Source organism: Pongo pygmaeus, chromosome 5 (genome assembly GCF_028885625.2).
Source record: "Pongo pygmaeus isolate AG05252 chromosome 5, NHGRI_mPonPyg2-v2.0_pri, whole genome shotgun sequence".
Taxonomy (NCBI): Eukaryota; Metazoa; Chordata; class Mammalia; order Primates; family Hominidae; genus Pongo; species Pongo pygmaeus.
In genome coordinates this window covers 36,339,795-36,363,876 of record NC_072378.2, presented here as the reverse complement: position 1 = coordinate 36,363,876, position 24,082 = coordinate 36,339,795, and the positions used below count along the sequence as shown (strand labels likewise).

General features: G+C 42.4%; 1 protein-coding gene across 6 annotated transcripts in view; it reads left to right on the top strand.

The window, feature by feature from the left end:
• The window catches only part of SLC26A8 (solute carrier family 26 member 8), an 82,582-nt gene that overhangs the window by 32,553 nt on the left and 25,947 nt on the right, over nucleotides 1-24,082 (top strand). For 3 of the 6 annotated variants that reach the window (XM_054490898.1, XM_054490899.2, XM_054490901.2), the window contains 5 exons: nucleotides 1,078-1,242; nucleotides 1,944-2,093; nucleotides 11,480-11,562; nucleotides 16,289-16,436; nucleotides 18,152-18,265. In XM_054490898.1, the coding sequence (XP_054346873.1) occupies nucleotides 1,078-1,242; nucleotides 1,944-2,093; nucleotides 11,480-11,562; nucleotides 16,289-16,436; nucleotides 18,152-18,265 (660 nt within the window). The remainder of the gene's footprint in view (nucleotides 1-1,077; nucleotides 1,243-1,943; nucleotides 2,094-11,479; nucleotides 11,563-16,288; nucleotides 16,437-18,151; nucleotides 18,266-24,082) is intronic. The other 3 variants (XM_054490903.2, XM_054490902.1, XM_054490900.2) reach the window with 2 other exon arrangements.

Below are 24,082 nucleotides of genomic sequence, written 5' to 3'. Positions count from 1 at the left end.
CCACCACACCCAACCTAATTGTGGTTTTCATTATAAAAGACGAACATCTCGAATAGTAAAAAAGTGTATAAATTATCAAACGTTGTCCCCAACATCTAACCCCATTCCCCAAAGGTAATTTCTGTTAATCATGTGAGGTCTATCCTTTTAGATCCTGTGTGTATAAAATTTTATTCTATACTATATAAACATAAATTTTACATACGCATATTGACATGTAAAATACCTTTTTATTTTTCTTCAGGATGTGCATAATCCTGAAAACATAAATAAATTCAATTTAATTATTCTCAGTAAAGATAAGAGTCAAATGCCAAGAAGTTTGAGCTCCATCCCACTGTTTTGAAATTCTCTTCTCCTTTGTGAAAAGCTGCATTCCTCAGAGGAATGTTAACATCTCCTGAAAAGGGCTATCAAAGCTTCTAATGAAAGAGGTTTAAAAAGGCAAAGGCAGGCCAGGCACAGTGCGTTCATGCCTGTAATCCCAGGGTTTTGGGAGGCCAAAACAGGAGAATCACTTGAGGTCAGGAGTTCGAGACCAGCCTAGGTAACATAGCAAGACCCCCCCCCCCACCATCTCTACCAAAAAAAAAAAGCCCAGTGTGTGCGTCTGTAGTCCCAGCTATTTGGGAAGTTGAAGCAGAGAATCGCTTGTGCCCAGGAGTTTGAGGTTACAGTGAGCTATGATTGCACCACTGCACTCCGGCCTAGGCAACAGAGTGAGATCCTGTCTCATAAATAAATAAATAGGCAAAGGCTTGTTCTGATCACCTTGTCCCTGTTTTCCCCAAGTCAACCTAGAGAGCAGTAGATTCTAGGGCAAGAACTTAAGTGAGCTGACTGCTCACAAAGAAGGAAAGGAGTAGTGTGGGCTAGCACTTGTCGGGAGCCTCTGATCAACATTACAAGGACCCATGTTATCAACTTCTGTTCAGTAGGGAAAGAGAGTTACAAGAGTTGCCAAAGGGGCCTATCTTAACTTTTCTGTTGGAAACCCTTCTTTTCCTGGAGAGCGCCATTGGTGCCATTGCTGGATTGAAGACATTCTGCCCCACTCTGGTTTTCTCTTCTCTGCAGCTAATAATGGGCGTACTGGGTTTGGGCTTCATTGCCACTTACCTTCCGGAGTCTGCAATGAGTGCTTACCTGGCTGCTGTGGCACTGCATATCATGCTGTCCCAGCTAACTTGCATCTTCGGGATTACGATTAGTTTCCATGCTGGTCCCATCTCTTTCTTCTATGTGAGTAATTTCAACTCTTACCCAGAGTTACAAATGCCACTCCTCTTGCCTCCAAAGGGAAGTGGAGCTCAGTAGGGAGACTCCTGCCCATTCTCAAAGGAGACACAGCCTATAGGCAGCTCAGTCAAGAGAGTACTAGAAATATTTTCCTTTATTGGAGAATTAGGGTCTTGATTAATTGCAGATGCCAGTTAGACCATGCTTTCAGTTGATTAACCATTTCAGCTCAGCCTTTTAAACTATCATGATATACATTAAAATTTGGTGTTTAAGATATTGTATCTATCACAGTTCTTCTCATTACCTATCTTATAACAGACATGTATCCTAAAACATCTAAAGGATATACAAGACAAAGTAGTTCCTAAATGTAAGAATAGGGTAGGAGCTAAGCTACAGTATATTATTTGGGAAAACTAATAACTATTGGCTTATAAACAGAACTTCTAGGGCCTGTTCATTATACTAAGACATACAGTGTATTCTCTCCTTATTCTTATTGAGCATTACTGTCCTTCTTTTTACAAAAATGGCCACCCCCACCATGCTTGCCCTCACTATTCTAGTAATACCCATAAAGACCTTTGTACCCAGAAACTCTACTTGGGGACTTCTTTTTGAGTTAATCTACAGTGTCAATTTCTAGACTTAGGCAATTACTACATCCGTTTCTAAGCTTCCGTAATTTTATTTTCTTTCAGGACATAATTAATTACTGTATAACTCTCCCAAAAGCTAATTCCACCAGCATTCTACTATTTCTAACTGTTGTTGTTGTTCTGCGAATCAACAAATGTATCAGAATTTCTTTCAATCAGTATCCCATTGAGTTTCCCATGGAATTATTTCTGGTAGGTGTTTTTGATGTCCCAAATTCATAGTTTGCATAATTTTACTATTTTAAAAAAATGCTGAGTTGAATTGTGTAAAAGCTGAATACATTTAGTTTTCAACATATGCTTATATTTGTGAAAACATGCTTATTTTCTTTTTCTAAAATATTTTAATACTATAGTTGACAAATAAAAATTGAATCTATCATTTATGATGTGATATTTTGATATAGATATACATTGTGAAATGTTTAAATCAAGTTGTTGTGTTTTTTTTTGACAGAGTCTTGCTCTCTTGCCCAGGATGGAGTGCAGTGGTGCAATCTTGGCTCACTGCAACCTCTGCCTCCCAGGTTCAAGCAATTCTCTTGCCTCAGCCTTCTGAGTAGCTGGAATTACAGGCGTGTGCCACAATGGCGAGCTAATTTTTGTATTTTTTTAATAGAGACAGGGTTTCACCATGTTAGCCAGGCTGGTCTCAAACTCCTGACCTCAGGTGATCCGCCTGTCTCAGCCTCCCAAAGTGCTGGGATTATAGGCATGAGCCACCGTGCCTGGCCTAATTATCATTTTTAATTGTTTTCACCTTGCAACCCTAGCAGCAGTTATTTTTGTTGTGAGAACATTTAAGGTCTACTCTCTTAGCAATTTCAAGTACACATTATTAACTATAGTCACAATAGCACAATAGATCTCTCTCACAAAATGCTTATTCTCCAAGTACTTTTATCTATTGCCTCGTTCTCATAATATTTCAAAGATAAGGTTTTTTTTCTCCTTATGAAAGAAATACGGGCTCATTCTAAGTTTGAAAAACATAAGGAAGTTTAAAAAAGTGGTAGAGGAAAAGAAATTCCTATAGTTGCACCATCCAAAGTCAACTACTATTGATACTTTAGTATTTTCAGTTATTCACTCCTTTCTTCTCTCAGACAAACATATGACAGGCCTAACCTCAATGTTGGTGAATTTACATCTTTTTCTACATAAATGTTTTATTTTTATGTTAATGTAGTTGAAATCATACTGTTATTCAACCTCCATTCCTTCTCACTATACTACAATAAGGAAATTGAGGCAGTTCATCCCTGGACTTGAACATAGGAGCACATCTAGATTAGAAGATGTCAGACTCAGAGGCCCTTCCTAAAAAATTAAAATAAAATAAAATCCAAGAGTTGAGGCACAAGCAATCTCATGTTAAATGATAACAGGCAAAGGGCCAAAGAACCAAGGAGGAAATGAACAGCCCTTTCCTATGGCTAGAACCAGATGCATTCACAAAGGAAACATACGATGTTCATGGAGAAACAACTGGAAGATTTGAACATCTTTTTCAATAAGAACCCATACCCAAACCTCAGCCTTCAGAAAGAAATGGCCTCCAAAATGGACATGTATCCAACAGTACAGGTTTGGCTCAAGAACCACAGAGCAGAGGCCAGGTGCGGTGGCTCATGCCTGTAATCCCAGCACTTTGGGAGGCCAAGGCGGGCAGATCACCCAAGGTCGGGAGTTTGAGACCAGCCTGACCAACATGGAGAAACCGTGTCTCTACTAAAAATACAAAACTAGCCGGGTGTGGTGGCACGTGCCTGTAATCCCAGCTACTCGGGAGGCTGAGGCAGGAGAACGGCATGAACCCAGGAGGCAGAGCTTGCAGTAAGCTGAGATAGTGCCACTGCACTCCAGATTGGGTGAAAGAGTGAGACTCCGTCTCAAAAAAAACAAACAAAAAAACAGAACAAAACTCAAGAAAGCAAAATGCAAGCTTATTTAGCAAACACAATCTCAACAACAGCAATTAGTTGAGGATAGAGTCAAGACCAGTCCTTCCTAAGAAATACAGATATACCAGCCAAATCTCCTAATGATGCCTATCTTGTAGTCCTAGTTTATACAGATCACTGGGCACCCTGGTTGCGACTCACGTTATGCCCCAGTGTTAAGGTCCCTACAGATGACTTTGTTGTCCACAAAACAGTTCATTTTGACTGCTGCCAAGATCCTAGAATATACTGCTTCTGCTTCTATCCCATTTTTGGAATCCTGAGTTTATTCTCTGTGCTTCAATTATAATTCTTTTGACTGTTCACCTCTACAAAGTAGAGAGAGATACTAGACACAAAAGGTAACATATTGTAATGTGTGTAATGATTTCCTACAAGAGAGTACTTTTCAGCAATAAGGAACAAACTGGAGATACACACATACACACATTGTGTGTATAACATGGATGGATTTCAAAAACATTATGTAGCATGAAAGAAAAAAGACACAAAAGGCCACATACTGTATAATTCCATTACATGAATTCCTAGAGCAGGAAAAACTAATCTGTCATGACAAAAAGATTAGTGGCTGCCCATGTGGAAAAATTAAATAGTAAGTGGTAGAAAACTAATTTATCAGGGTGATGGAAATGTTTCATGTGTTAATTAGCTGTTAATTAGGGTGGCAGTTACCTAGTGTATAAATTCCTCAAAACATATAGAACTGGCCGGGTGCGGTGGCTCTCGCTTGTAATCCCAGCACTTTGGGTGGCCGAGGTGGGCGGATCACGAGGTCAGGAGATTGAGACCATCCTGCCAACATGGTGAAACACCATCTCTACTAAAAATACAAAAACTTAGCCGGGCGAGGTGGCAGGCGCCCGTAGTCCCAGCTACTTGGGAGGCTGAGGCAGGAGAATGGCATGAACCTGGGAGGCAGAGCTTGCAGTGAGCCGAGATCGCACCACTGTACTCCAGCCTGGGCAACAGAGCGAGATTCCGTCTCAAAAAAAAAAAAACAAAAAACAAACAAACAAAAAAAACCATATAGAACTGTATATCTAAAAGCTGTGCACTTTATTGTATCTAAATTATACCTTAATAAAAATAAATGTATATAACAAAGAAATTGAGGCAAATTAGATGTTAAATGTTTTTTCTAATCTGTGTCATTAGTAAGTAGCAGAGCTAGGGCTCACTGTCTAATAATAATGTTTCTTGTTTCTTTTCTTTTCTTTTTTCTTTGAGACAGAATCTCGCTCTGTCACCCAGGCTGGAGTGCAGTGGCACGATCTTGGCCCACTGCAACCTCCACCTCCCAGATTCAAGTGATTCTCCTGCCTCAGCCTCCCGAGTAGCTGGGATTACAGGTGCCCACCACCATGCCCAGCTGATTTTTATATTTTTAGTAGAGACGTGGGTTTCACCATGTTGGCCAGGCTGGTCTCAAACTCCTGACCTCAAGTGAGCTGCCCGCCTCAGCGTCCCAAAGTGCCGGGATTACAGGCATGAGCCAACGCACCTGGCCTCTTGTTTCTTTTCTAAAATCTGCTGATAAAATTTATCTTTTACAGTTATAATTAACATTTTACCATGATAAAGATATTTTTGTCAATAAAGCTCAGATTTTCTAAGTTAGCATTTTTCATTTTAAGATTGCTGAATTCAGGGCCGGGCATGGTGGCTCACGCCTATAATCTCAGCACTTTGGGAGGCCGAGGTGGGCCGACCACCTGAGGTCAGGAGTTCAAGACCAGCCTGGCCAACATGGTGAAACCTTGTCTCTATTAAAAATACAAAAATTAGCCGGGTATGGTGGTGTGTGCCTGTAATCCCAGCTACTCCAGAGGCTGAGGAAGGAGAATCACTTAACCTGGGAGGTCGCAGTGAGCCGAGATCGTGCCACTGCCCTCCAGCCTGGGCGATAGAGCAAAACTCCATGTAAAAAAAAAAAAAAAAAAGAAAGAAAGGCTGCTGAATTTTTGGGTGTCAATGAGAATTATTTCTTTTTTAAGTGGTGGTCTGTGGCAAAGATGCTTGAAGTTAACCAAGTAATCATGTGCCCCCTGCACCTCCCAGTCTCTCTTGCAATTAGGAGGACCCTGTGACTTTTGAGCCAAAGTAGAGGTGAATAGGTACAAGTTCCCTCTTCTTTCCTCCCCTGCTGTGATGATGACGGGGCAGTATGTTAAGAAAATGGAGACCGGGATTGGTGGCTCACGCCTGTAATCCCAGCACTTTGGGAGGCCGAGACAGGCAGATCACGAGGTCAGGAGATCGAGACCATCCTGGCTAACATGGTGAAACCCTGTTTCTACTAAAAATACAAAAAAATTAGCTGGGCGTGGTGTTGTGCACCTGTAGTCCCAGCTACTCGGGAGGCTGAGGCAGGAGAATGGCATGAACCCGAGAGGCAGAGCTTGCAGTGAGCTGAGATCATGCCACTGCACTCCAGCCTGGGAGACAGCAAGACTCTGTCTCAAAAAAAAAGAAAACAAAATGGAATCTCCAGGTGAAATTAGCTCAAATCCCTGGGGCACTGTTTGCAAAGTCCAACCCACCATGGACTTTGTGTGGGCAAAAAAATAACTTTGATGTGTTAAAATGCTACAATCTCATGGCTTGTACGTTGCCACAGCATAACCCACTTATACTAACTAATCCAGGTCTATCTTCTTCAAGGTTGAAAAATACTGCCTTGGGACTTTAGACTAAACTTTCTTATAACTGTTGCCTACTTCTTGTAGAGGTGCATATTCTTTTCCCTTTGAATGTTTGAAAAGCTATTAATTCGTAAAGGCCAGAAGCTGAAAGGCTTGTTTTTCAAAAAATTTTTCAAAACCCTGAAGGCAGATCCAGCAATCCCACTATTGGGTATATACCTAAAGGAAATGAAATCAGTATGTTGAGTAGATACCTACACGCTCGTGTTCGCTACGGCACTATTTAAAACACCTAAGATACAGAATCAACCCAAGCCTTCATCAACAGATAAATGGATACATGTAGTATATACAGGTATTAGTTGACAGACATGTAACAAAAAATGATTTTTTTAAAAATGTGGTATACATATACAATGGAATACTATTCAGCCTTTAAAAAAAAGGAAATCCTTCTTCTTAACGCGTGGGTATTTGGTTTAAAAAAATTAAAATAAAATAAAAAATAAAAAGAAGGAAATCTTGTCATTTGGGACAACGTGGATGAACCCAGAGGACATGTTAAGTGAAATAAGCTAGGCACAGAAAGAAAAGTACTGCATGATCTCATTTATATGTGGAATCTAAAAAGGTTGAACTCATTGAAGTGAAGAGTAGAATGGTGGTTACCAGGGTCTAGAGTTGCAGGAGAGTGGTTTGGGGAGATGTTGGCCAAAGGATACAAAATTTCAGTTTGATAAGAGGAATAATTTCAAGAGATCTGTTGTACAACATAGTAACTACAGTTAGTAACAATGTATCATATTCTTGAAAATTGCCAAGAGATTGGATTTTAAGTGTTTTCACCACACCAAAAAAGTATGTAGGCATGGTAGCTCACACCTGTAATTTCAGCACTTTGGGAGGCCGAGGCGGGTGGATCACCTGAGGCCAGAAGTTCAATACCAGCCTGGCCAACAGGGAGAAACCTTGTTTCTACTAAAAATACAAAATTAGCTGGGCATCGTGGCACATGCCTGTAATCCCAGCTACTTGGGAGACTGAGGCAGGAGAATTGCTTGAACCCAGGAGGTGAAGGTTGCAGTGAGCCGGGATTGTGCCATTGCACTCCAGCCTGGGCAACAAGGGCAAAACTCCGTCTCAAAAAAAAAAAAAAAAAAAAAAAAAGATGTATATGTGAAGTAATGCATATGTTAATAGCTCGATTCAGCCATGCCACAATGTGTATATATATATATTTTAAAACAACATGTTGTATATGACAAATATATATGATTTTTATTTGTTGATTCTTAAAAACAAAACCCTGGATACAAATGGTGCTCTAGAGCTTAGGAAACAATGTGTATATGAAGTTTGTAGGGTGCAGTCAGAGACAGCCTCTCCTTTCTCAGCCCATCTCTGGCACCTTAGGAGGCTGCAGCTTTGTAGTCACCAGCAGACAGCAGCCATGAACAGACAGCAGCCCCCTTTTTTTTTTTTTTTTTTTTTTTGAGACGGAGTCTCGCTCTGTCTCCTAGGCTGGAGTGCAGTGGTGCAATCTCAGCTCACTGCAGCCTCTGCCTCCCAGGTTCAAGCGATTCTCCTGCCTCAGCCTCCTGAGTAGCTGGGATTACAGGCAAACACCACCATGCCTGGCTAATTTTTTTATTTTTAGTAGAGACGGGGTTTCACCTTGTTGGCCAGGATGGTCTCGATCTCCTGACCTCGTGATCTGCCCACCTCGGCCTCCCAAAGTGCTGGGATTACAGGCGTGAACCACCGTGCCCAGCCCTCTCTTAAGAGACATCAGCACCAAGGATCATAGTGATGTTCCTTCAAGCAGTCTGTAAACCCAGATGTATCTGACACAGGTCTCAATCAATTTAGAAAGTTTATTTTGCCAAGGTTAAGGAAGCCCCCGTGACATAGCCTCTGGAGGGAGGTCCTGCCAACATGTTCAGGGTACAGCTTGCTTTTATACATTAGGGAGACACAATATATCAATCAATACCTGTAAGATTTACACTGGTTTGATCTGGAAGGGTGGGACAACTTGAAGGGGTGGGGGCTTCCATAGCATAGGCAGATTTAAAATTTTTCTGATTGGTAATTGATTGAAAGAGTTATTATCAATAGAGTCGAATGTCTGGGTTACGGTAAGGGGTTGTGGAGACCAAAGCTGTGTCATGCGGATGGAGCCTCCAAGTAGCAGGCTTCAAAGAGAATGGGTTGTAAACATTTCTTATCAGACTTAAGGGTCTGTTTTGAGGTTAATGCTGGTTGGCTTTTCCTGAATTCCAAAAGGGAGGAGGGATATAATGAGGTATGTCTGACCCCTGCTTCAATCATGGCCTGAACTAGTTTTTTCAGGTTAACTTCGGAATTCCCTTGGCCAAGAGATGGGATCCATTCAGGTGACTGGGGGCCTTAGAATTTTGTTTTTGGTTTACACAGCCTTGAAAGCAATCAACATGAACCAGAGTTATAAGGAAAGGAGAGAAGTGAGAGTGCAAAGAGTGCTGTGGTTTGACCATGGCTGACAGATTGGTTTGTGAGCCACAGTCAAGATATTCCACTGGGGGCCAAGCTCGGTGTCTCATGCCTGTAATCCCAGCACTTTGGGAGGCGGAGGCAGGTGGATTGCTCGAGGTCGGGAGTTCGAGACCAGCCTAGCCAACATGATGAAACCCCATCTCTAATAAAAATACAAAAAATTAGCTGGGCCTAGTGGTGCACACCTGTAGTCCTAGCTACTCAGGAGGTGGAGGCAGGGGAATTGCTTGAACCCAGGAGGTAGAGGTTGCAGTGAGCCAAGATTGTGCCACTGCACTCCAGCCTGGTCAGCAGAGCAAAGACTCTGTCTCAAAAAAAAAAAGAAGAAGAAAGAAAGAAAAGAAGAATATATTCCTTTGGAGAATGCTATAAGTAATTACAATGCTCCATGAGGTGAGGTAGGGGAGGAAACAGAGGTCCAGCAATAAAAATAGGTGAAGGCTTACAATAATTGCAATTTAGGCATTAACCTTTTTTGTGACCTAATTTGTGCTCACAGGCTATTGAAGCCTGCAAAACACTACCTATACACATGTCAAGTCAAGTCAAGTGATGGGGACACAGTTTCTACCACATAGCAGGGATTAGAGATGCAGGGTAGAACTAGAAAAAGGCCTCCCTGTTTCCCTTAGCAGTGAGGAAAATGAGAGAGGGAAGATGGAGGCGCCCATGGTCTAGGGTCTAAAATGCCTCTCACAGCACCCACAAATTATTAATGTTTAGATGTGCTGGAGGAAACTGCACACATCTATCAATCTGTCCTTAAGAGAGCAGACTTGGCCAGGCACAGTGGCTCACGCCTGTAATCCCAGCACTTTGGGAGACCGAGGTAGGAGGATCACCTGAGGTCAGGAATTCAAGACCAGCCTGGCCAACTTGGCGAAACCCCATCTCTACTAAAAAATACAAAAAATTAGCCGGGTGTGGTGGCACACGCCTGTAATCCCAGCTACTTAGGAAGCTGAGGCATGAGAATCGCTTGAACCCAGGAGGCAGAGGTTGCAGTGAGCTGAGATTGCCCCACTGCACTCCAGCCTGGGCAACAAGAGCAAAACTCCATTTCAAAAAAAAAAAAAAAAAAAGAGCAGACTCAATATTTAGGAAAATTTTCACGGCAACAACTGAGATCCAGGTAGACTATACTGATAATTCAAGGGTCCCTTGGCTATAAGAAATTATACATATGTTCATAATTTATGTATATTTAAGCTGTACAGCAAACACAAAAAATGTAACAATAGTTGTCTTTGGATGAGTTATTTCTGTTTTTCAATGTTTCATATTTTCTTCATTTTTCTCTGTGAACAAGTATTACCTTTATACTGGAAATAAGAGTTCCTTGCCATACTTGCCATACTTCTTGCCTCTTAACTATATAAAAACCAAGACTCTTCTTCTCTGATCCAAACTGTAATCCAGATTCTTCCTTCCATTCTAATCTGTAGACTTCCTAGGGGTCTTCATCTGATAACAGTATCACAGGTTAGACAACTGCTGTTCTGTTCAGTGCCTGGCTGAACTCCTGCAGTAGATGCTGGGGAAAGAGATATGTATTAGTAGGAAGAATGGGATAAAGCAACTGTATAATTGCTATTTTAAAACATAGGAATTGAGGTCTCTTGTCTCTGGTTTAATCTGCATTGATGCAGAGTCTTTATAAGCTATAACAGCTGCTAGGTTGTCTCTTTTCCCTCTAATTAAAAATCAGGGACTAGAGGGAGAATTGCCATCTTTAGAAGTAAATGAAAGGGGGAAAAAGCAGGTAGTTGCTTTGCTACAGAACTTTTTCTTTGTGCAATTAAATGTTGCTCCATATTATTAAGGGTTAATCATGTTTCTCTTTTGGTATACCTCAACAAGCCCCTAAAAGGCATATCTGTATTACTACAATGTACCTGGAACTAAAAACTTTTGAAACTGAAAACTTGATACAGCCATTATCTGAAAACATGTTTATAATAATCTAGATGTTTAAAGTTGGTAGGGAGATTCCCCACTTCCTGATTAAACTCTGAAATACACAACTCTTTATTTAAAGAGGAGCAAAGAGGTATTTTCCAAGTCATTCAGTATTTAAATGGATCGATCTCACTGAAAGCCATTGAGATTCAAATATATTAAATATTAAAACAAGAAAAAATAAATAAAGTTGGTGGGGATACAGAAGTTCATGGCATCCATTGGTTCCCATCATGTTCACAGACCAAGTTGTTTTGCACTCTGGCTTAGAGAACCAAATGAATCAGGGAAGATCTCTAATGCCTGCCTTGCTCCGCTGAACTAGCCATGCCTCTCTCTCCAACTTGCATGCATAGGGACTGCTGCCTGTTTCATTTTCTGTCCTGCCAGAGGCTATGGGCAACTCTGCTCCTGGAAGCAATGCACTATATTTAGGTATTCATATGCCCCCCCCTTTTTTTTTTACCCCCTACAGATTATTGGCTTCACTGTGATTGCAAACAAGATAAGCATGGCCACAGAAACCAGCCAGACGCTTATTGACATGATTCCTTATAGGTCAGTAATTCCACTTTTCAAGATTGCTTTTCTCTTTCTGATACCCTCTCTTAGCCTCTGACCACACAGCCTGATTGGTATTTTCTACTAGCAGTCTCTGGCCAAAGCAAAATTCATTTTAGAACACAGAGGTTCATGAAAGGAGCAGGGCTAGGGACAACTCCTTGTGCCTTCTCTGGTCAGCCTCTGTCTCTCTTCTCATAGTTGAACAAATCCCCTTATCCAGGAAAACTGTGATATGCACTGAATATCAGAGAATCTCATGTTTTTTTTCATAGCACATGATAGGCCTTCTCAACTGCCATACCTTTCTGATCAATTCTCAAGGGGTGGACAAGAGATGCCTCGGTTTTTCTAGCCTGTCTCCTGTGGCTCTGTGTTCAGAAGATGAACGTTCCTTCTGCCTTCACAAACTTAGACTAAATAGATGCCCTATTTTTATTTATTTATTTATTTATTTATTTATTTATTTATTTATTTTTGAGACAGGGTCTCACTCTGTTGCCTAGGCTGGAGTGCAGTGGCACAATCATGGCTCACTGCAGCCTTGAATTCTCAGGCTCAAGTGATCCTCCCTCCTCAGCTCTCGGAGTAGCTGGGACTACAGGCGCACACCGCTGCGCACTGCCACGCCCGGCTAATTTTTTGCATTTTTAGTAGAGACAGCATTTTGCCGTGTTGCTCAGGCTGGTCTCAAAATCCTGGGCTCAAACATTCCTCCTGCCTTGGCCTCCTATAGTGCTGGGATTACAGGCATGAGCCACAGTGCCCGGTCAGAATTGGTGCCCTTGAGCAACATTATTTTCTTACTCTAGGTAGAAAGTGATCTTCAAATAGCCTGGCATATGGAGTTCTTAAGGACTCACAATCAATTTACATTATAATTCTTACCAGTGACTATGAGGCACGGCTCTTGCTTCTGTTAGGAAATTTTTTTTTTTTTAACCTTAATCAGATGAATCACATTAGCTAAGAAAGGCAATATACTGCAGTTTCTTGACTCAGAGAGGCTTTTGAAGAGCATTGCCCATTTCCTCACGTTGTATAATAAGGAATCCTGTAAAGAATGAAGCATACTTGCTAAACTCCAGGATCACAAAATGTAGGCTTTTTTTTTTCCTTTTTGAGACAAGTCTTGCTCTGTCGCCCAGGCTGGAGCACAATGCGCCATCTCAGCTCACTGCAACCTCCACCTCCCGGGTTCAAGTGATTCTCCTGCTCACCCTCCTGAGTAGCTGGAATTACAGGTGCCTGCCACCACACCTGGCTAATTTTTGTATTTTTTGTAGAGACAGGGTTTCACCATGTTGGCCAGGCTGATCTTGAACTCCTGGACTCAGGTGATCCTCCCATCTCCACCTCCCAAAGTGCTGGGATTACAGGCGTGAGTCACCACACCCGGGCAAATGTAGGCTATTTTGACACAATCAGTTTGAACTAGTCTCATAACCTACCCAGTTCTCAATGAAATCTGACGATGGCTGAATCAACTTGAAATTCCAGTCAATCAAAAAATGTGGGCAGACACCACCTAGGTACTAGGGAGTACAAAGATAAGCAAGACACGATCTCTGTCCTCAGGAAAAAAAATAATAACAAGAACAACAGTGGGATTGACACTTTACATATTTGTATTCTTTCATTTGCTCCCCACAGTAATGCTTTGAGGTAGATAGTGTCTTCTTTTTTACACTAAGGAAACTAAGGCTTCCTATGTTTAAATTACTTAGCACATTGCTCTTCCGTGGCAGAGCTACCATTTGAACATATTTCTCCTCAATTCCAAAGTCTATAATTATAACCACTCTGTTATACTTACACAATATGCTTCTGTTATCAATGACTTCAAAACCACACAGCCAGGCTGGGCGCAGTGCCTCATGCCTGTAATCCCAGCACTTTGGGAAGCTGAGGCAGGTGGATCACTTGAGGCCAGGAGTTCGAGAGCAGTCTGGCCAACAAGGTGAAACCCCATCTCTGCTAAAAATACAAAAACTAGCTGGGCATAGTGGTGTGTGCCTGTAATCCCAGCTACTTGGGAGGCTAAAGCAAGAGAATCACTTGAACCCGGGAGTTGGAGGTTGCAGTAAGCCAGGATCATGCCACTGCACTCCAGCCTAGGCAATAGAGGGAGACTATCTCAAAAAGTAAAAAAGAAAAAAGAAAAAACCCACACAGCCAAGTTTCGCTTATCTCTTATAAGATTCAAAGGTACAGATGGACAAGTGACAATTTCAGAAGTCTAATTTTAAGCATTGCTTTGAGCTTTCTCTTTTATTAGGTATTTATCCAGGGCTGCTAGAGAATAGTAAGATTAGACAATTTAAGTTAGCTCCTGCTGTGTCCATGTCCCCTTTTAACCTCATTTGCTAACAAGAATTGACTGTTACAGAGAACAGAAAGGAAAAACAGTAGTTTATGTTGTTATCATACTAAATATTCAAGCTTTACTAATATAGATTGGGGTAGTAAATTATATTTACTGTGTACCTCTTTGGGACAGCCTCATTCTTACCTAGCTTCTTAAAAAGACAAAAAGGTGGAATTTGATAATAACTTAAATACCTACCTCTAAGCATTCAGTTATGCTTCTACTTAGCTCATTACTTGAAAAATGCAAAGGAGCTTGTAAGTTATAAATTATTTTATTTTTTTTTTGAGATGGAGTCTTGCTCTGTTGCCCAGGCTGGAGTGCAGTGGTGCGATCTCGGCTCACTGCAACCTCCGCCTCCCAGGTTCATGCCATTCTCCTGCCTCAGCCTCCCGAGTAGCTGGGACTACAGGCGCCTGCCACCACGCCTGGCTAATTTTTGTATTTTTCATAGAGATGTGGTTTCACTGTGTTAGCCAGGATGGTCTTGATCTCCTGACCTTGTGATCAGCCCGCCTTGGCCTCCCAAAGTGCTGAGATTACAGGCGTGAGCCACCGCGCCCAGTGGTAAGTTATAAATAAGGAATTAAAATAGACGTAGTAGGGCCAGACACAGTGGCTCATGCCTGTAATCCCAGCACTGTGGGAGGCTGAGGCAGGCGAATCGCTTGAGCTCAGGATTTCAAGACCAACCTGGGCAACATGGTGAGACTCCGTTTCTACAAAAAAAAATAATAATAATAATAATAGCCAGGTGTGGTGGCATGCATCTGAAATCCTAGCTACTTGGGAGGCTGAGTTGGGAGGATTTATTGAGGAAGGTTGAGGTTGCAGTGAGCCATGATCACACCACTGCACACCACTGACACAGCAAGACCCGGTCTCAATACAAAAAAAAAGAAGAAGAAGAAAAAAAGAAGAAGAAGAAGACATAGTTGGATGGTGAAGAAAATGATATTTAGCTCTTTGAGGTGCTAAAAGTGAATTCTTTCTACTCAAAAATAAAATTTAAAATGCAAGAACTAATAAGAAACTTTAATTAGATAAGGGATTATTTGCTTTGTGGAAATATATATCACAAAATTTCTTTTAAGATAATTTTCCCAAGGGTATTTACATGATTCATTTTATTGAATTTGGATTTTTATATAACTTATCAGAAGGAAATCAACTGTTGAGGCATACATATTTGTCTTTGATGAAATGATTAATCAAAAGAACAAATAAGTGTTTCAAATAGCAAACCTTATCTAAAACACTTAGTTTTTTTTTCTGACTTAGAAAGTAATCTAGAGAAATAAAAAAGGAAGCATATTTGTGCTTCCAGATATGACTTAAAGAATTATGCCAGTATGGATCTATGGAAAAACACCACTCCCCCCAAATAATCAAGATTTCTTTTCCTTCTATAGTCTGTTAATATTGTGCTTGATTTCTGACTGTTAAACTAATGCTTCATTCTGGGATAAACCCCACTTGATCATAGTGTATTATCCTTTTATATATTGACTTTCTAAAATGATAAGAATTTTTGCATTTATGTTTATGAGGATATTGGCCTGAGTGGTTTTTTTTTTTTCTTCTTGTGCTATCTATGTCTGGTTTTGGTGTCAGAGTATATTGAAATTTTTTTTTTTTTTTTTTTGAGACTGAATCTCACTCTGTCACCCAGGCTGGAGTGCAGTAGCACAATCTCTGCTCACTGCAACCTCTGCCTCCTGGGTTCAAGAGATTCCCATGCCTCAGCCTCCAGAGTAGCTGGGATTACAGGTGCGCGCCACCACACCCGGCTAATTTTTTATATTTTTAGTAGAGATAGGGTTTCACCATGTTGGCCAGGCTGATCTCGAACTCCTGACCTCGAGTGGTCCACCCACCTCGGCCTCCCAAAGTGCTGGGATTGCAGGAATGAGCCACCGCACCCAGCCGTATGTTGACATTATAGAAAGATTTGGAAAGTATTGCCTCATCTTCAACTTCTGGAAGAGTTTCCATAAAATAGGCATTATTTCTTCCTTAAATATCCACCTATAGTTCACCTATTGGTATGGTCTCAAACAGTATCAAGAAACCACATGAATCGTTAATGTTTTGCCTGTTCTGTTTACTGCCATTGCTACCTGGCAGAAACATTGAACTACAAGACACAACAGCGTGTTCTCTCAATGGCTTTCATAACTTGGCTTGGTTTGCTGGCAGTTTTGGCAGGCTGCTGCCTCAATCACTCCGCTTGTCCCTATTGTCATTAAAAAAAATAATAATAATAATCAGGACAGCCCAGTGTTAGAATAGAGTGGCGGAGGTACCAAGAAAGGATTCCTGCTATCCAGAAATAATTCCGCTATTCTATTCCAGCTTCCTGTTTCCTGTAACACCAGATTTCAGCCTTCTTCCCAAGATAATTTTACAAGCCTTCTCCTTATCTTTGGTGAGCTCCTTTCTGCTCATATTTCTGGGCAAGAAGATTGCCAGTCTTCACAATTACAGTGTCAATTCCAACCAGGTGAGAGGACTATTACTTCCTCTGATCCTTAACTCTTTGTTCTTTAATCAAAGCCTCCTGCTAACATGAAGCAGGAGTCTTTTTTAACTGAAGAGCCACTTGGACCATGGTTTGGACAGTAATCACAAAGGATTTTTGAGAGGTGAGGGATACTTAACTTTGAGGGCACTTGAATTAACCTGAGTGTTATTGCCCTAGAACAGATATGGTACAGAGAGGCCAGAAAATTATGGCATCATGTTGTTAAGCTAGGAGAGTTTCACTTTTCTTAATTTTAGCTTTCTTTCTACCAAGTCCTCCAACCACATACTGAGGTGCAATAAGAAATGCTGCAGAACGTCTTATAAAAAGCCAGGGTTGGGCCGGGAGCAGTGGCTCATGTCTGTAATCCCAGCACTTTGGGAGGCCAAGGCAGGTGGATCACGAAGTCAGGAGATCAAGACCATCCTGGCTAACATGGTGAAACCCCGTCTCTACCAAAAATACAAAAAAAAAAATTAGCCGGGCGTGGTGGTGGGCGCCTGTACTCCCAGCTACTCGGGAGGCTGAGGCAGGAGAATGGCGTGAACCCAGGAGGCAGAACTTGCAGTGAGCCGAGACCACGCCACTGCACTCCAGCCTGGGCAACTCCATCTCAAAAAAAAAAAAAAAGCGAGGGCTTCTAATACCATACAGTTGGCCTCCCAGAAATAGTTTTTGTCTTTTTAGCCCTTTCCCTAGAACTCAAGAGGGAAATATGGAAACAACAGGTGTTCCAATTTGACCTTTTTTTTTTTTTTGAGACGGAGTTTTGCTCTTGTTACCCATGCTGGAGTGCAATGGCATGATCTTGGGTCACCACAACCTCCACCTCCCAGGTTCAAGCAATTCTCCTGCCTCAGCCACCCGAGTAGCTGGGATTACAAGCACTCACCACCATGCCCAGCTAATTTTTGTATTTTTAGTAGAGATGGGCTTTCACCACTTTGGCCAGGCTGGTCTCGAACTCCTGACCTCATGATCTGCCTGCCTCAGCCTCCCAAAGTGCTGGGATTACAGGTGTCAGCCACCGCACCCAGCCCAATTTGACCTTTAGGGTAGTACATAAGGCAGGGAGAATAGCGTTGTGCTTCTCCCTGTCATCCTAAGTCCTGGTCATCACTTGAAAGAGAATAAAAATGCCAGAGTCTCATTTTCTCACCTTGAAAAAGCACTTTCCTTGTGATGACTAGCTAAAATGACGATTCGGTTTAATCAAGAAAATCAGATGTGCCATCCTTTTGTTCTAATTTTTTTTTTTTTTTTTTTGAGACGGAGTTTCGCTCTTGCTGCCCAGGCTGGAGTGCAATGGTGCAATCTTGGCTCACCGCAACCTCTGTCTCTCAGGTTCAAGTGATTCTCCTGCCTCAGACTCCCAAGTAGCTGGGATTACAGGCATGTGCCACTACACCTGGCAAATTTTGTATTTTTAGTAGAGACAGGGTTTCTCTATGTTGGTCAGGCTGGTCTCAAGCTCCTGACCTCAGGTGATCCACCCGCCTCAGCCTCCCAAAGTGTTGAGCTTATAGGCGTGAGCCACCTCGCCCGGCCTTCTAATAATATTTCAATCTGTTATTTCAAGTGATGCAAACAACCCTATCTTCATATAAAAAAAAACCCATATGCCTTCAACTCAAAATAAAATCAGCATTCTTCAACAAAAAGGGGGGCCTAAAGCATCTGCCATTTCTTTACAGGATTTAATAGCCATCGGCCTTTGCAATGTCGTCAGTTCATTTTTCAGATCTTGTGTGTTTACTGGTGCTGTTGCTAGGACTATTATCCAGGATAAATCTGGAGGAAGACAACAGGTATGTTGAAATACAATTTGATCTCTAATACATAAACATATTCACATCAATTCATATGTATATTCAGAGTAGGGAATTAAATGGGTTTAATCTTCTTGCTGTTTTAATGCTATGCTTAATGGGAAAGATCTCTGGGAAGAATTTGGATTCCATGCTTGCCTTAATTTTTGCTCAGATTTTGTCTTAAAAGTTACTTGTCAATGTGGAACTTGAAAGCCATTTTCTACAGAAATATGTGAGAGGTTTCCATATATCAGCCCACAAAACCCCACTTTTCGTGTAACATACCTAAAGGATAAGAATATTTTAGGTAAACTGGCCAGGTGTGGTGGCTCACGCCTGTAATACCAACACTTTAGAAGGCCGAAGTGGGTGGATCACTTGAAGTCAGGAGTTCGAGACCAGCCTGGCTAACATGGTAAAACCCTGTCTCTACTAGAAATACAAAAAAAAGAAAAAAAAAATTAGCTGGGTGTTGTGGCACACACATGTAATTCCAGCTACCCAGGAGGCTGACACAGGAGAAGCACTTGAACCTAGGAGACAGAGGTTGCAATGAGTTGAGATGGTACCACTGCACTCCAGCCTGGGTGGCGGAATGAGATTCCGTCTCAAAGAAAAAAAAAAAAAAGAATATTTCTGGTAAACTTACCATCATCTGCTAATGCTTTCCCCCCGTGGGAAGATGCATTCTCACACCTAGTCTGGAAAAGCAATAATACAACTCTACACACCTTGGCAGCAAACCAAATATTTTCCTGGCTTCCTCAAAAGGGCATGGCAAGGGGCTTTCATGACAGGGTGTCAGGTCTTTGTCTAGGAGAGCCTAGAGAATGTATAATTGTTCTACTTTTGTATAAGAGAAAATTATCTAGGTCAGATTTTCTGCAGGTATTCTGAGTCAGTAAACTAAATGTTTAGGTATGTGTTAAGCATACATAGAGAGAATGGTGGTCGAAAAGACTGTAGAGGCAAAGTGTCTAATTGTAGGCATGAGATTTTATAAGTCTAATATTCATGAGTTTTGTTTTTTGTTTTTGTTTTTGTTTTGAGACACAGTCTTTGGCTCTGTCGCCCAGGCTGGAGTGCAGTGACGCGATCTCGGCTCACTGCAACCTCCGCCTCCCAGGCTCAAGTGATTTTCCTACCTCAGCCTCCCGAGTAGCTGGGATTACAGGCATCCGCCACGACATCCAGCTAATTTTTGTATTTTTAGCAGAAATGGGGTTTTACTATGTTGGCCAGGCTGATCTTGAACTCCTGAACTCAAGTGATCTGCCTGCCTCGGCCTCCCAAAGTGCTGGGATTACAGGCATGAACCACCGGGCCCGGCCCAATGTTCATCAGTTTTGAACTGACTAGATAAAATTACAACATGCTAACCTGAGAGGTGTCCCATCTCAACTATGCAGAGTGACAAAATGTCAGAGAGCTATCGGAATTGAAACTGGGGTTGCCCAGGGAATGAGTCAGCATTCAAACGCCAGAGAAACAGTGGCAGAGGTCAAAGACAAGCTTCTGCTGCAGGAACATAGTAAAAGGTGTAGCCATGGTCAGAAACGAATGTGTCAGCAGAATGAACAGTCAACTTTCACACGGAAAGACAAAGTGTCATAGTCCATGGGCAAATATGTGGTGAAGCATAAGGTAAAAGCTAATACAAGTCAGAAAGATTAGGCAGGGGTGAGAGCATGGGTATAGAGCAGGGGTGTCCAATCTTTTGGCTTCCCTGGCCCACCAGAAGAAGGAGAATTGTTTTGGGCCACACATAAAATGCACTAACTCTAACAATAGCTGATGAGCTTAAAAAAAAAATCGCAAAAATATCTTATAATGTTTTAAGAAAGTTTACGAATTTGTGTTGGGCTGCATCCAAAGCTGTCCTGGGCTACATGTGGCCCTGCAGGCCTCAGGTTGGACAAGTTTGGTCTAGAATAAGACTACATTGTACCATTTTATGTGGACCGAGTTTTGTTTGTCACAGAGCTTCTTCCAGACACATTGGCCTTTTCCACTACCACTTAATAGACAGAGAAATTTGGGCTATGCTCAGAAGAGTGTTTTGTACAAGCATGCAAAAACTTTGGAGTCAAAGAGACTCCAAAGAGACTTGGAAAGTTTTAGAAGACGAAATGGAAATGGCGATTCCAGAGATTAGTTCCACTAACTTTTTATGACATACTTTGTTTATTCAGTATATAAGCATAATGTAAATTTGGGAGACAAGATGTGCACGGCTAGAAAAAAACTAAATCACAGTGCAAGGAAAATTGAGTGCAGAATGAGGACGATTTTTAAAAAGCGGCATAAATATTGCAAGAAGGAGAACGATGGCAGAAGTGGGACTTTCATGGAGTACTGAAAGGGTTTAGGGTATGTGTAGATGGAAGGAGGAAGAAGGGCTTCAGTTCAGCCTCAGAGCTGTCCTAACAGCAGGATTCCACTTGTGCGTGCAATGCGGACTGGAGGAAGACTGGCTTTGCCAACTGCACTCATTGATTCTGGGAATAGAAAGGCCAAGGTTTGGGAGGGTTTTGGCAGACGATTGAATTTCCAACCCCTGAGCAAGCCCATTTTTAGCATTTTAGCCTGTTGGACAGAAGGTCTGCCTCAAAGGTAGCCTATGGCACTCATTTTGTTTTCTGCTGCCACCTTGTTCATCTCTGCAGCATAGTTCTGCCAGTGACACCTCTCAATGCAGTGCAGCGGCCCTCCAAAGGGAGGCATGTCCCTAGGAATGCTGAGAAGGCCTCCCTGAGGCCTTGACATGCCCCTTGCAAATCGCTGGCTCAAGCAAAGAATGCTGCTGACCCCTGGCCCTACACATGGCAGCTGCCCAGACTATGCTCTTGAGTTCCTAATCTGGATCAGAAAAGGCCTCTGAGACTCATTCATCTTCTTCATTCCATGGGAGTGGAGTTTTCTCTCCACCTCTTATCTCTGGAGGCCTTATGATTTTTTTTTTTTTCAGCGACAGGGTCTCGCTATGTTGCCCAAACTCCAGGCCTCAAGTGATCTTCTCACTTCAGCCCCCCAGAGTGCTAGGATTACAGGCATGAGCCACCGTGCCCCAACCCCTTGGGGGCTCTTGATTCACTCTGCTGAGAATGCCCCCATTTCTTCAAAGTTTCTTAGGACTGCAGAAAAGAGAAATAGGGGGCTGGCTCTGAACTTCTCAAAAATAATCTGCCATCAAGGGTCACTTTGTTTTTATTTTTTATCTGGCATAGATGCAAACTGTGTATATGTGTCTAGATTTCACTTAATTTCTTGCTGTCTAGAACTCATTTCCCTCCAGTGGCTGCAGCAAAACCTACTGGTCCTTCTGGCCACAGCCTCAGCCTGAGGCATTGGCAGGCCTGACCCATGGCAAAGGGGATGTGATGAGCCCTAGTAGGCCTGTGGCCAGCTGGGCTGTGCCCCACTCCATCTTTCTGGTCATCCTATTCGTACCACTGTGCTTCCGTGTTCTCCAAGATTAGGTTTCTTTCATTGCCCCCTGCTCTCTAAGGACCTGCCTTGCCCAGGCTCCCCGAACAGCTTTAAAATGGGTTATTGTAAAAGAGAGAAATGAATGAGTTGCGTTCTTTTTAGAGGAAGCCAATGGGGCAGTGGAGAGTGCCTGGATTTTGGAGTCAGATGGTCAGGGGAGGTTGAACCTGACCCCATGCTTCCTAGATGTATGTGACCTTGGGCAAATTAATTTTGCTCTCTGAGGCTCTAGTATTCATCTGGTAAGTGGGGATAAGACAGACTTGCCCATTGTGAGAATTAAATTAGATGCTAATGGGTGCCTGTCTCTTAAGAGTTCAAAAATCATCACTTCTACCCCAAGACCCAAGTGCCTGGGCAGGTGTTCATCATCTGCTATTCTACTTCATGGAGCCCCCTGTACATGGAGCAATGATGCCTGAGGGTCTGCATGTTGATTGTGGCTGTGGCTATGGGAACTCACACGGCTTTGACTCTCTGGAGAGAAGGCAGAGTCAGTCTGCCTTCAGTCAGGCTTCAAGAAAGCCTGGAAAAGTGATGGAAAATCTGGTCAGAAAAACAAAGCATGCATGAGATGTAAAACATGCAGACAGTGCTTGCTGTCATCAGACCCTGTTCAGGCACTGAGGCTGAGCTTCTGAGAGCCATCGAGCATCTTCCTGAGGCACAGTGCCACTGAGGATGGTCTTCTGATCCCAAACCCCATTCCTATGAATGTGCAGCCAAGGGGGACACAATTATTGGCAGGCCTCCAACCCTCTCTGAGCAGCTAATTTTATGGGATTTGGTGTCTAGTTTGTGCTCATTTTGACCTAGGATTTTTGTTGTTGTTGTTGTTTTGAGATGGAGCTTTGCTCTTGTTCCCCTGGCTGGAGTGCATTGGCGCGGTCTTGGCTCACTGCAACCTCTGCCTCCCAGGTGCAAGCGATTCTCCTGCCTCAACCTCCCAAGTAGCTGGGATTATAGGCGCCCGCCACTACCCCCAGCTAATTTTTTTGTATTTTTAGTAGAGATGGGGTTTCACCATGTTGGCCAGGCTGGTCTCAAACTCCTGACCTCAGGTGATCTGCCTGGCTCGGCCTCCCAAAGTGCTGGGATTACAGGTGCGAGCCACCACGCCTGGCCTAACCTAGTTTTATACAACTTATTTTGTGTCTGCCTACCTTTGTTTCCTTAAAAATAATCAGGAGAAGTTTGGAGAAAAAAGTGGCAGAAAAGAAAAGGCCTGATATAGATTTCCTGTGCTAATGAAAATAGTTTTCTTCTATAGCATCAGCAAAGGCCAACTGAAGCTACAGCCAGAAATTAGATCCAGCAACAGGCTGACATGTCACCTGGCTGGAGAGGCTTTGGGGTTACCCGTCTCAGTTCCACAGTGTCTGAAATGTTTGCCATCAGAGCTTTTTGAGTTTCAGTTATGGTGATCCATTTTCCTGAGTCCTTCCTACACTACTCTCATGTGATTCAGCCTTTCCACTTCAGGCCACTCACTTTAGCTGTAAGTCAGCTGGGATGGGGAAAGAAAGAAGCAGGACGTTGATTGCATTGCTATTATTTTCAGCAATACATTTGTATGGCAAATAGCAATGAGTAGTGAGAGGGAACCCAGTGGGAAGGCGTGTGTTTCCCCCCCACGTAAAAAATACAGAGAAAAATCAGAGAATCATTGCTGAGTGGTCCTTTGGTAGATTAGAATCGAGAGACTCCCTCAGTTCTTGCTTTTCTGTGCCATTGTTCTGATTTGTGGTTATAATTTTGCCCCATCGCCTATTCCTATCGCAGTGGAAAATGACACTGGTTGCTATTATTTTTATTACTAGTGGCTTACAAAATGGAAAGTTACCAATAGAGGATATAATGAGTCCAAGACTATCCGGAGACCACTGGGCTTATCAAGGAAACTATGCTTCTTAGTTTTCCACCTTTATTTTGCCAAGTGAGAATCACTGCTTACCAAGAGACACTGAGCCCAAAGTAGTCAACCCGACTGGGATAGGATCCAGAGCTGCTATACACAGCCTTGACTCATGTTTGTAGCTTTTTCTTTCTTTCTTTCTTTCTTTTTGATGGCACTGGAGCAGAGAGAAACTAAAGCAGGAAAATGGGAAGTGATTATCTTTGTGTTTTTTAAGATGAAGCTCCACTGCAGCTGCTAGATGGGCAGTTACCCAAGCAGCAAACAGGAGAGTGAGGGGTGGGAAATTTATTTACATGGGAAGTAGGGTGCTTTGGATTTTAGGGCTGACACTGAGGAGCTACTAGGGCTTTTCTTTCCTTATTTTTTTTATTTTTTATTTTTTTGTGAGTTGGAGTCTCACTCTGTCA